Source organism: Bombus vosnesenskii, unplaced genomic scaffold (genome assembly GCF_011952255.1).
Source record: "Bombus vosnesenskii isolate JDL3184/JDL3185 unplaced genomic scaffold, Bvos_JDL3184-5_v1.1 scf7180000015060, whole genome shotgun sequence".
In the NCBI taxonomy this organism is placed as follows: domain Eukaryota; kingdom Metazoa; phylum Arthropoda; class Insecta; order Hymenoptera; family Apidae; genus Bombus; species Bombus vosnesenskii.
This window is the reverse complement of record NW_022883801.1, coordinates 190,446-204,269: the sequence shown is the minus strand read 5'-3', so window position 1 is coordinate 204,269 and position 13,824 is coordinate 190,446. Positions and strand designations below refer to the sequence as shown.

General features: G+C 32.9%; 1 protein-coding gene across 7 annotated transcripts in view; it reads left to right on the top strand.

The window, feature by feature from the left end:
* Positions 1–13,824, top strand: part of LOC117240889 — a 107,964-nt gene that overhangs the window by 53,510 nt on the left and 40,630 nt on the right. For 6 of the 7 annotated variants that reach the window (XM_033506907.1, XM_033506902.1, XM_033506906.1 and 3 more), the window contains 2 exons: positions 6,370–6,454; positions 7,481–7,604. In XM_033506907.1, the coding sequence (XP_033362798.1) occupies positions 6,370–6,454; positions 7,481–7,604 (209 nt within the window). Of the gene's footprint in view, positions 1–774; positions 821–6,369; positions 6,455–7,480; positions 7,605–13,824 lie in introns of those variants that run through there. The other variant, XM_033506905.1, reaches the window with a different exon arrangement.

Sequence of the window (13,824 nt, the reverse complement as noted above, 5' to 3'; positions counted from 1 at the left end):
ATAAATATTTGTGAAAGAAATCGTTAAACAATACATGTAGTATTAAATATAAATTGTTTATAACTTGAAATCTAAAGCCAAGCGACGATTATATGTATAGGCAGAAATTGTTCGGAATATTGACCATGACGATATATTTCGAGGTCACTGAAATCAGCGACATCGCCCTTGTTCTCAGTAATTAGCAAATAATTTTTTAATAAACTTGTTGCATAATATCATTCTGTTTTGAATATTTCAAACACTTTATTTACCTTTTTGATTTTCTTTCTTCTCGTGACTCGTTAAAACCGTATTAAAATTCTACAATCAGATTTCTTCTTTTTAATATCTTGTACATACATGTAGTCTTAGATTACCAAAAGAATCTTATTACCGAATTCGATGTGATTGTTTATTTTTGAACCGCATACATTTTCCGCATACATACTTTTCCTGTTTATATAACAATCTTCAAGCAATTGCATAATCGACTTACGCGTTCGTTTGCGCGAAACAGTTGCAATTCATACAATGCTGATGTCAAAACCTCAAAATTAGAAAGAGAATTCGGTTTTGTGCTCGATTCAAGCGGTTCACGAATACTTTTCTTGTTATATTTAGCCGGTAATAAATTCAACATTATTTTACGGAGTCGGAACGTTTACGATGACCGTTGAAAACACGTAGGCTGTGGTCTATCTTGGAGAACTCGTCGAGGTTACCGCGTTTTCCTGGCTGACACTGGAAGAGATGTGAAAACAGGAAAGTTCGGAACAACGTTCGATTCGCGTGTGACACGCGCTGGAAATGAGCGTGTCGTTTCTAATGCAATATATAAGTAAGTTTATATTTTTGATTGTACGCTAGAAGAATTCCATTTATCTGAATCCATTTACTGCAACGAAATCATAAAATAACCATTATGAGTTCAAATGAAACCCACAAGGAAAGGACATGATCAACAATTTTCAAAATTCAATTAAATAGTTCCGTGTTATTAAAACTGTTCGTTTATTTTGATATGAGACCAAACATATTTTTTCACTCTATCGAGGATCTTACAAATGTCAAATTGTGATAATATCAAATATGTGGTAATAATATTAAATATATTCTCAATTATTTAGAAACTTAGCAATATTATTGTATCTTTTTCGTTTGTTTTTCGATAATCAATTATAAACATCTTCTCTATCGTTTTCTATTACCCTTTCTCAATTACGAACTAATTTTTCTATTTATATGTTATGAAATCTATGTGCATATCCTTACATTTAGTTGATAATATATGACGATTCTTACAGATGATATGAGATTACTTCTGTTATGAAAAATTTATTTTAGATCCTTCATTCAATTAGCATTTTTTACGTCTCTTAATACGTGCTATAAACCTATAAATTTTGAATTCCTGAAATTGTTAACATTCGCAGGGTAATCAGCAGGGTCCTGAGTACCAACCGATTTTAATTTTTTAATTTTTAATTTTCTCTATTTTTCGATTAGTTGAAAATTTTTTGTATTGTTCAGTTGTACTTTGTTTCGCATTTTAATCATATCGTAATATGCAAAATAGGTGTAGGAATTTTTCTTCATGTTTGAAGAAATGTTCATGATCGTCTAATCAAAAGTTTAAAAAATTTCGTGACTGTCGCGATGGATAAGGATGATAATTTTCTTTGTATTATGAGGAAAAAAAATTGACGTGATCGCTTTTTGTTTTCAAGTTATTAAAGCTTTTTATCAGTCAGTACTCTGCCGACCATTCTGCACAAACATCGTTTCTATCGATTATTGTATAATCCTTGTCGCTCATAACCAGACGTCAGATTTTTATGCAATTGCGGGTGTTACGTCGCGTAACACTCTACCTAGCCGATGCCACACACCGCCGGCAATATGACAACCAGATGTCTTCGTATACTCGCAGCGTATCCTCCATAGTTTCAAGGACCTTCCATAAATTTCATAGATTTCCTAGAAAAGGTCCTTCAAACAAAACAAACATCTGGTTCGGAAGAATTTCTAAAGACTATTGTCTACCACGGCGAAAAAGGGAAAGTTAGTTTTTGTCACGTACGCTGCAACTTTCCTCCCACTAACCACTGTCTCTCGAGGGCGGTTAAGACCCTTCGTCTAACCAATTAAAAACGAAGCCGATTCCCTCACTCTCCTAAATAACATCGGCACCAACAAATCCGATGGTCCCGTGCGCTAGACACACCCATCCTTAGCTTTCCTCCGACACAGCATCGTCACTCGACTTCACTTCTTCTACATCGTTGGAAAAGTCAACTACTAAGTATACCGCTAATGCCCATCGGGCAGTCTAAGCATAACGCGAGAGTCGGTCTCGGTATTGTCGAGTCTACATTTCCTCTCCTAAATATCTTATAGTGCTACGTCCACTAATACACTAAATCTAATTATAAGAGCCCTGCTCTAACGTACATATGTATCTTATCTTCGTGCGATAAGTGATTATCTATCTATCTATGCTCATCAGTGTAATCTAAGTGTTGGAAATATATAATTTATAATTCTGTGAATCACAGTGTTATACAAACTCAATCACCCCTTATTATCTCAACGGAAATCAGGGGATCGATCAATTCGTGGTGTCGATTGTTATAATCGTAACGGGGATTTACGACCCCCGTTGACGTCTCTCCTAGCGACTACGTCTCCCCGCGATTGGTCGAACAAACAGCGGGGAATCTAAAAATACAAAAATATCCAGAATGCATATAGTATGCAAAAATACAGAAAATATTTAAAATAAAGTAGTCATAATATTTAGTGGGTACAACAAATCTCTGTTTAACAAATCTGTAGATTTGCATTTGCATGAATGTTCGTAGCTTACTTGTAACAAATTATTTTTAATACTGAAAGCTCTTTCTTTAGTGTTCGTTTCGAAGATGTAAAGAAAACATACTTGACAGAACCAAATGAAGAACACTGGTACTTCTAGTATTACAATGATGTGTGTAATAAACTTTCGCAAAAGTAAATACATTTCTTGAGAAACACATGCTTGAAGTAAAAATGGAACGACGTGCAGATTTCTAAATAAGTAGTTTCGATAAATTTATGTGTCCTCTATGTTTGTTATTACGAGTAAAAGTTTAGTAACATTGGGAACGTTAGAGAATACACTTCGATTGTTCTATTTAAGGAGAGCGCTTGGGCTGTTTCGTCTGAAACTCCATTCAATTATACGGACGTGTGAATAAACTGCATATTTATGCACTTTCGTCACCGATGCTGTGTGTAAAGGCTCCATCGTGATTCACATACAATACACTTCGGCTTACGGTTGAAACAGACTGAGGTAAATGAATATTAAAGCAGGAAATCGATCATCAACTTGTGAAACACGCTTTTAATACATCCTTTTTTTTTATTGTACCAACTCTCTACGGTCCTGTGCTGAATTAAGATTCGAAATTCCATACATTTCAATTGATTCCAGTTTTAATATACGTACACATAAAACATACTCTTTCGAGTTATAAATTAATTTGATGGAAATATTTCAACGTGCATATGTTACTATTCACGAAATTATTAAAATACTGCCAAATTGTGAACAGCTTTTGGAAATAGATCATTATTATTTAGTTGGAATAAACTAGAATAAGACTAAGGAAGTGAATGCGCGAGAAGCTGAAAAATACAAAATGGAAAATTCAGAATGTTAAGAAGTTCGGTAGATTCGTTATTTTATTAACATTCTTAATATCGAGAAATTTTTATAGAAATAAACCTGTGTAAGAATCAGTGAATATATTTAAAAAAAAATACGACAAATAAAATGTGAGCTGGTAAATTTAGTTAACACTCTTATTTCCACGATATTCATTGCATATAAAGAATTATCAAGTAGAATAATAATCTCAGAAACTAGCTATAGAAGTATAGATAAATTTTATTCTATTTGTAAATAATTCCTCCTCTTGCATGTTTTCAAATTGTCAAAGTGTTTGTACGAATAGCTTATTTATTACAGATAATATGTATAATAAGTAGAGAAACTGCAGACAAATGCTTGCGACCTATAAATAATTTGAGAATAATGTTTGGGAATATTAAAAAATGGAGTTATTGACTATTTTCGCTTATATTGTCCATTTCTTTTAATTCGATCTAATTTATCAAGTTAAAAATGACAAAAATAAAGTAGAAGTAAACTAAACTCATTTCGGTTACACGTTGTGTGTCAAATTCAACAAAGCATATTATAGTTACTGGTACGCTCAACTCCATGTAACTCTTAAATAAGGACGAACGAGTATAATAATAATATATGTAGGAAATAATATAATACTAGTAGGTTTGGTAACGGTATGATTGTTACAATATCGTTTAATGCTCCGTCAATCTATGTTTACGCAGTCACCATTCGTCACTAATTACTCTCGTTACAACGGTTCTCTTTATAATACGCTGACAACACTCCTTGACAACGCTGACAACACACACCTGATATCTCCAGGTAATCCGTCCACGATACTACACTATACTACATATATATAAGATAAATATATATTAATAGTAAAGATAAAGATTAAGTAAAACATAAACACTAATCGAGAAGAAACAACTACGCTATTTCTACAAACTAGGATTCTACAAACTAATTTACCCCCTATTTACAAAAGCATTCATACTCCATCTTTAATGTTCCATTTGCTACGTAAAGTGCTTTCGATATTACTTCGTAACTTGTGAAATTAAATTTGCTGTATAAATTGCTCGACTCGACGCAAGAAATATGAATAAAATACAAGCGAAATATAAATTTGTTTTTCTTTCTCGTAATTATGTATTGCGCGATGACGGAGTTGGTAATTACGCGTGTAATTCGGAGTTCTCAGTGTGGAATCGTGAAACACCCGCCGGAGTGTTGCGTCCTCGCCGTTTTTTAGTTCTCACTGCTTACGTCACGACCGACTGCGCTTTTCTGTTTACCATCTTCTGACGGTTTACTATTTTTTTTCTCTCTCTATTCCCTGAGAATTTGGTTATTTTTGTGAAGCGCGTTGATAGGTAAAAAGCAAGCAATGTTGCTTGCGGAACAAGCGCATTCAACCAAGTTGCAAGTGCCCGCGGATATCCGTTGCGTTAAAATTATCGAATAATCAAAGATAGAACATACCCTTTGAACTTTCGGACGTTCGCGGGGAGACGCGATTTCGAAGAAGCGCGCCAACGGGAGTCGTAAATTCCCGTTACGATTTGACAAATCGACGTCACGAATCGTTCGATTACTTATTTCTTTTGGGATAATAAGGGTGGTTGATTCAATATAACGCTGCTATTAACAAGTTAATATACAGGATGGTTGGTAACTGGTGGTACAAGCGGAAAGGAGGTGATTCTACGCGAAAAAAGGAGTCGAAAATATAGAATAAAAATTTTTCGTTTGAGGCTTTGTTTTCGAGAAAATCGACTTTGAATTTTCGCTCGGTACGCGTGCACTTTATCGCGTCTCGTTATAACGGATCTCACTGTACATCGCTGTCTCGATAGAAAAATTAAAAAAAAAATTTTTTTTTAAATTTTTATTCTATATTTTCGACTTCTTTTTTCGCGTAGAATCACCCCTTTTCCGCTTGTACCACCAGTTACCAACCACCCTGTATTTTCATATTAACATAATATCGACGAAATTCTCTTTATAAAAAATTTAATAATCTTTTATTGTATAAATCATATAATCTAATCACTAAATTTCTTAATTTAATGCCTATTTAAAGAAAAATCAAATTTTTTAGACATCAAACAATATAGTTTTATTTAGAAGATAGAAATAATTTCAAAATGATAATCTTTACCAATTAATAGGATTTCATAACAAAAGTATTTTCCAGACTAATGGATTTTTGTTATAAATAGTTTGATTTTAATAGAGATGAAGGAAATCTATCGACTAATGTTTCATGTATGATTCTATATTAAGCAAGAGTAGGTGCCTATTATCTATTTTTATCTATTTTGTTATACATCTTTTAATAAAAAATTAATCTGAAGCAATATAATTTATCGATGACTATTAATTGCTAAGCGATTATTATGTATAAAGCAATTTAAAAATCATTGCATATCGTTGTACCGTACATTGTACTGTATGTTTGTTTCCATACATATTGGACATTTATTTTAAAAAACAAACTCCTTATCTCAATAATGTAATAAGACTTTATTGTGGTCACAAACTGCAAATTTAATTTTAGGATATAAAACAAAAGAAACCCCTTTAGTGTCACTAAACAGTTGCACATTTGCACGCATTGCAAAATTTAATTGATTTGGTTATAATTTCAAAATTCGTCGTTATTTTGCAAGTTCAACGCTAACTTTCTATAAAATATCATGTTTCAGGAAGACACCTAACGGACAACGTGATACAGCAGTGTGAGAAAAGTAGAAAAGACGAGGCAGGACAGAACCCGTTGGCGGAATACAAGTGAGTACAAGCATTAAACTTGCCTTTGAAGATACTTCTGCTTTAGAATTGCACTCGCTACGACAGAAGCGTATCTTTTAACGCGGGAAATTGTAGCCATCTTGTTGCACCGTTTTACCGAGTATCATCGATAGATGCTTGAAATCTCCACAGAAATTCTGTCCAAATTTTGTTTGCTTCGTCAATGAAAAAAATTGTAATTGTATTTTATATGTATAACATTTTATTTTCTTGCGGGAAGAAATGGTTATAATTTGTAACAAGTTTGTTTTTTAATTTTAAAGTTAGTAAGTAATAATTATTATAAATAAATAACTCGGCGCTGGTATAATTGTATATTAATGAAATATGATAATATCAATATCATATTGCGTAACAAGTTTAATAAAGCATCGCATTTATATAAGATGTATCATTCTTGTTCTATTATTCTTTGCACATGGATTGAACAGCTTATTTTTTCCATTATTCGAAGGCATTCGTATCTTTATCAAAAACTTTCGATATGTATATTTCTATATTCTCTAAATTATATTATAATTATATAATTGCAAAGAAACTTTTTCGTTTCTAATATTTATAGCACAGTAAATATTGAAATCCAATCTTTGTTATATCATGAAGAGGTCTGTAGTCTGATGTATATATACATATGTATGGCATATAAAACAAATAATTATTTTATTAAAATATCGTAATATTCATTTTTTTGCTTCTCCTGTCATTAAATGGTAAATATTTATCCATGTTATTTGTTTTTTAACCAATAATGTTTCTATAATATTCCTCAAAATCCAACAACGAAATACAAATAGATTCATTGTACAGTATAATACTATAATGACAGGGAAATAAAATAAAGTCCACTTCCTCTAAATGAAATTTTGTTTGCGTTTTATTGTTTCGTGTTTACATTCGACATTTGTATGTTTAATTAATTTTATATTACATAACCTAATATTACAATATTACAACATAAACCTGGTATTACAATATTATCCTACTTTTTATATATTTGTTTTACAGAAATTTCCGGTTTCGACCACGGTTTTATCAAAATTTAGATTCTACTGAAGGCATACGAGCAGGAGAACTAACCAGCCGTCTCTTGACTTGGAGAAGTCGAAGCCATCGTCCAATAAAGCTGCAGGTAAGCTGGTTCAATATTTCCTTTTGATCAATGCGAGTCCACATGGAAAATAGCTTACGGAGCAAATAGATGTTTCACGCACAGAATGACTAACCACAAACAGAACTCCGATATATTTAAAAAAACAAATATACTTCCCAGCAATACACGTAATAAAGAAAAGAATATTCAGTGTTATAATTTGTTAGAGTTATTAAAATTTTGTCTGCTACGTTATCCTGCGTTTTTAATTTTACAAACGAGAGTAAAATTGAGGCGAGAGAAACGTGAGCTTATTAGCAAAGCCAAAATATAATTTATAATGTCGCAGTAAATTACCTCTCGGCGATGAGATTTTTAACGAGGGTACTCACGTCAAGTATGTTTGCACTGCTGTGTTTTTCTTCTTCTTCTCTCTTTTCTCTCTCTTTTTGTCTTTCTGCGTGTTGGTTTTTCTATAAACTTCAGTAAAAATTTTCTCAGTGCTAGCGAACTAATACACTCACGCTAAAGTATCGAGCATGCCGCGCCACACATTAATGACGATGATACGCTGAAGTGGTGAACAAGATAATACGCAGCATCCGCGCTAAACTGTCCCACTGTAATTTGCAACTTGTCATCATAGATAATCCTCGTTTTGAACTAACTTAAAATCGATACACACTCGTTAACGTTACCCTCTAAGCATTCCACTATTGATTTTTATAGCATTGGCGGCAATTTTTCGCATATATAAATGTGTGTTGCGTAGGATTTCTGACTTGGATTAAACAACTACATTATTTGTTATTGAAAATAAGGAAAAACGGCTATGATGGACACGAGTTCAAGGCACGATCACAATAAACTAAAGTGCCTTAAACTCATATTGAAGGCTATTCTAAGACCATAAACACTTTTTTGCTTTCAGTATGTTGCTTATAATTACATGCCATAATGGACATCAACACGAGTTTAATGACATTGTGGTCTTGAAACGACCTTAAACAATGAAATACCGATATCAAACCATTTGATGATTTTTGATTACAATTAAATAGTATCGTTATTGTTTGCGTTATTGTTATTAGTTCTTTCTATTGCTTTTCAACAATAAATCATCAGTAAGTTGAACGTTTTGCTTCCTTTATTATAATATTTTTAATTTGTATGGAAAATGGAAATCTTTAACATTTGCGTATTATTTTATTGCTAGATACTCGGTCAATTAAAATAACGTCACAAAATCACTCGTTCGAAATTATTATAAGACAGTGAAATCTAACGAACTTTGCAAAAAGTATAGAACGATTGTATTAATTGTTATATCTCTATACCTGTTATGTTTCTCTATTTTTTTCATTCTTATTATAGATTTAAGTCAACGACCCTTGAACTACCCTCTTGGCGTTAATAGATAGAAATAAGAACGAAAGGAGCGAAGAAAAGTTCGCGTGATGTCCAGATTAGAGTAGACTTTATTTATGTTATTTCGAGCAGATTATTACTCATTTCGTGATAGCTAGTATAATCGATATAAAAATAAAGATTATACGTTTCAATGTTTCAATCAGATTCATTAAGATTTGAAAGATATTTCTTTCTATTTATATTATATTAATGATTATTTCTTTCACAAGTACCATAGACTACGGCTTCTTGTGTATTTATTAAAAATTAAAAAATGCAGAGATATACGAAACGAACATAATATGTAAGAATGTATAAAATATCCAAAGCAAAATTATAAACTTAGAAGCTTACTTAGATTTTACTACTTCTTTAAATGTGTTCATAAAAATATGAATTTGCATACAAATTCACAGTTCGTTCATGACACATATTCGAAAGTTTCAACTTTAATAATTATACCGCGGATTGTGGACATTCATGCAAATTCGTATTTTCACGAACGCGATTGAAGAAGTAGAATATTTTTTTTATTATTTAATTTGTACTTTACAATTTGTCCAGCTGGACATTTGGTAAAAAGAAGCAGTAGAATATAAGCAGAAATTTGTTTCAGTTGTTAAATATCGCGTAATAAGTACTATATTTCGAACATTTTATAAACTTTCGTCACCAAGTTAAGTTCATTTTATACATTTTTGGCTATTAAATTTGTCAAAAGACTTCCTCTTCCAATCTTCATTTATTAACGTTAGCTATAACCAATGGGCATCGCGGATAGTTACCCTCGCTTCTCTAACGAAAAGTGTGAAAAACGAATCCACGTCCTTAGTTCAAAAAACACACCCACGTCGAGCTTTCCTCCGTAATCACGCAAGAACGAACTTCACTGATTCTCATCACTACAGAGCAGTCACTTCATATTTATATTCAGTCAGTTCAATTGCTATTCCTGCTATACCAAGAAAGTCGACTTCTTCTTATATTCAACTGTAAGAACTACGAACTTCAACTACGAAAGAACAGTCAGTGCTCATCTATCGGAGTGTCATACTTCAAAGTATCGTCTACGACATTTATATCACACGTAACGGTGTAACTCTTGAGTGTATTAAGTGTTGGAAATATAAATTTTATAATCCTGTTAATCGCAGTGTTATACCACATCAATCACCTCTATTATCCTACAAGAAATAAGGGGATCGATCTGTTCGTGGCGTCGATTCTTATAATCGTAACGGGAATTTACGACTCCCGTCGATCGCGTCTCCCCGCGATAGATCGAAAATACACTAATTATATGATACAGTGATGTCATGTAAGAGTTTGAAATTTTATATCGATCAACCTTGACATAAGGAAAAGGAAAAGAATCGAAGCTTTTTCATATTAAAATATTCAACCAAAAAGTATAAATTTTGTAAGAAAACTCAAAGATCCCAACCATGGGATCAGTTGTCTGGCCTTCGTCACCGCCGGTTTTAAGAAGAGGAAATGAAGACACAGGAAGAAGATACCATAAATTAAATCCTTTTCCCACATATCAGAAGTGGGATTATATGAGACAAACTATTTTTTCTTGTATATTTATTTATTTCATTCTTGCCTTTTGGCTTTGAATCGCTTCCAACTGTCAGCTTTACAACCATACATAATCTTTACGATACGACGATAAATGTGTGGAAAACTAACAAGATGTATATAAAATCGCAAAATTTATAAAAATTTATAAAAGCGCAACGTTAATTCGTAATATTCGAGATCGCGTAGAATACTGCTTGAAATGCGTCCGCGTTGACCATCGTACAAAGAATATCAAAGTCGTTGCAGTTGTAAAATCGTTAGAGCCCGCTAGGACTCCGCGCAGTAAGGAGAAGGGCCTAGTCCCTCAAGTGTTTTCACTTTCTCTTCTAAAAATCGACGTTAAGGAAGGTGAGCGCTCCGATCATTCGAATATTTATATCTTCTTGCAATTTATAGTTTTGAGTAATGCAATGGAAAATATATTTGGCACGGTTCTGCACGAAATCATATTTTATATCCGGTTTTCCTTCATCAGAAATATTTTCACGATCAAGGTTAGCTGATTAGCCTGAATAAAAGTCGCGTACAAACGCGGTGTCTCTTTGTTCTTGCTCTGCCGCATATTTATTTTTCGTCTTTTCTCTCTTAGAAAGAGGGGAAGCTAGCATGGTGAAATCGCAAGAAGGGATGCCGTTTAATTCGTGGGCATGCGCTCACCATCATGGGGGAGTAGTCGTTGCAGAGGGGTTGCCGCCTCTCTTTGGGGTAATGTTATTGATCAGAGTTTCTTCTGTCCCACGAAATGGCTCAAGTGTATCACGCCATGGGGAATCGAGCTACGATTTTTCCCCCTTGCTTCCAGCGTAGAAACTGTGACTGTTGGATTTGATATAAACTTCTGAGTTTTCTGGAATATCTGTGTACTTGGAAAAATTATTAGGTCATCGTCATATTTTTCGTTCAAGAAATATTTTTTTTAGAATGGAGATTTTGTACGAATATCGCGTTATGTATTTATTAACATTGCCATTTTTACAGATGGATCTATTTCTCAACAAAAAGAGGCCAAGGTTTTTGTGTCTGAAAACGATAGTTTAAAAGACATTGTAACTTTAATTTTGCAAAATAATACTTGGGTTAATATGATATCTTATGGAAACTGAATTCTGCAAAAACAAAGTTAAAAAGCTTAAATACGAGCAATTTATAAAGAATTAAAAATCATACAAATTATATAAATATGCATGAATACATCGATAAATTTCTAAAGATCTCGAAAGCTTACATCAATTGTTTTCCATAAATAAAATTTACATTATATTTATATAGAACTACATAGTACTACATATATATTTATTTTATTTATTATTTCTTGTGTATTCTTGTATAGTAAGTGTATTCTTCTTCTTCTTCTTCTTATTATTATTATTATTATTATTATTGATTAGAATATTATTATTAATATAATGCATGTAAGCGACACAAATATTAAATATAACAATCATCGTATCATCAATTTCGTAACAATAGGCATACAATTATTCTGCCTTTATAAATGATTATGGGTCAAACGTTTTAAGTAAAAATACAACAGTAAAACAAAGCAGTATATTGTTTATATAAAGAATTTTGAACCTTTTATATGTCTTTTATTTGAAATACGAAGATTTTTTATTAAGGAAGGTGACATGAATTTTAATAGAAAAAGAAATATCGCCTTCGACCCTTTCCTGTCAGTATTATTATTGACGTAATGTACACATTGCACAAAGTAGAGCAATCGAAATAAATTTACGGATAAATCGCGAAATCACTGATTAAATCACACACCACAAACGCCGTTTTATCAATAAAGGAAATACGGTATACAGAATAATATGCGAAGTATTTGATAACCAGCGATAACGAAGAACAATAAAGAGCACCTTCCACTTGACGCACGTTGCATTCTAATCGATATACCAAGGCGCCAATCCGTTTCCTGATCCATCTACGCTCAAGAACTCGTCCCTAATGAGGTGAAAAAAGGATTTTGATTAGATATCCCAGATAAAACATTCAATAACCGTGAAACAGAGTAAATATAACAGAAAAAAGATAAGAATAAAGTAAAACATGGAGGTGATACAATCGATAGGAAAGATAATAATTCTAAGTATAAAATAGTATGTAGTTTCTTAAAGATACAGCGAATAGAAGAAAGGAATTTGTGTGGAAAAAAGGAGAAAATGTAGTTTACAGAAAAACGTGAATGAGGGGAAATAAATAACCTTGCATACATTATATTAGTAGGTATGTGAAAAGTAAGTAAGCGAAGATTTTTCCGTTCACAGGTTCGTTTGAAATTGATTGCGATTTACGCAGAAGCACGAAAAAAATTATTTTAGGCTGAGGATAGAAATATAGTAACAAATTCTTGACATATGTAATAAAATAGGTCATTGTAAATTGAGTAAATATTCGCTATTTCGCTGTGCATGGTGTGAACTGTAAAAAAAAGAGAAATAAGAATAATAGTATGGTGCGAACAAAGGAATAATTTCAAGTATATAAATATAAAAACGCAAAGAAGTCGATGAAATGACGGATGACGTAACGTTACTTCTACTAGAAATTAAAAACGAAACAATCTCTTGTTTAACGAAACGGTGCACGCAAAAATGCAATTACACAATGTGTTCTAAAGCTTACCATAAAACAGAAGCAACCAAGAAAATAAAAAATAAGAGAGAATAAAAAGCGGCTCTAAAAAAGACTAAACTGTCGTAAAAGTGAAAAAAAAACTTAATATTACTCGATAGATAAAGAGAACGATCCTTTGTGCGTTATGAGAAAACCAATGAATCAAAGACGCAAATCGAAACGTCAAAAAAGGCAGGACAATTTCACGCAGCGGAGAAAGGACGTACGTAGCATCGACAGCGGCAGAGCAAGAGAGAAACGAATTTATCCAGTAGCGAAGAAGGAAAAGGACAGTCACGGATCCATGGAGTGTGCACGAGCGAGGGAGGGAGAATAGAGAGAAAACAGGATAAAAAGAGAGATAGAAAAAGACACAGTGTTGGAAGAGCGAGAGGTATTGCATAAAGGATGGAGTGGAAGAGTGAGAGAAGAGGTTGAGTGAGTCAGTGATGGCGTACAGCAGCCAGGCCGAGCCCAGCTGTTCTTCGATCCCCTAACCTACGTCAGTTTATTTCAGCTACCAACACTACGTAGTCCTGAACGCGCTCCGTGCTCTCATGTACCCGTCGATACCTCGTTATTCCTCGATCTTCCGGTTTTATCGCCTTCCATTCATTAACGTTTTTTCATCGTAATTTTTTCG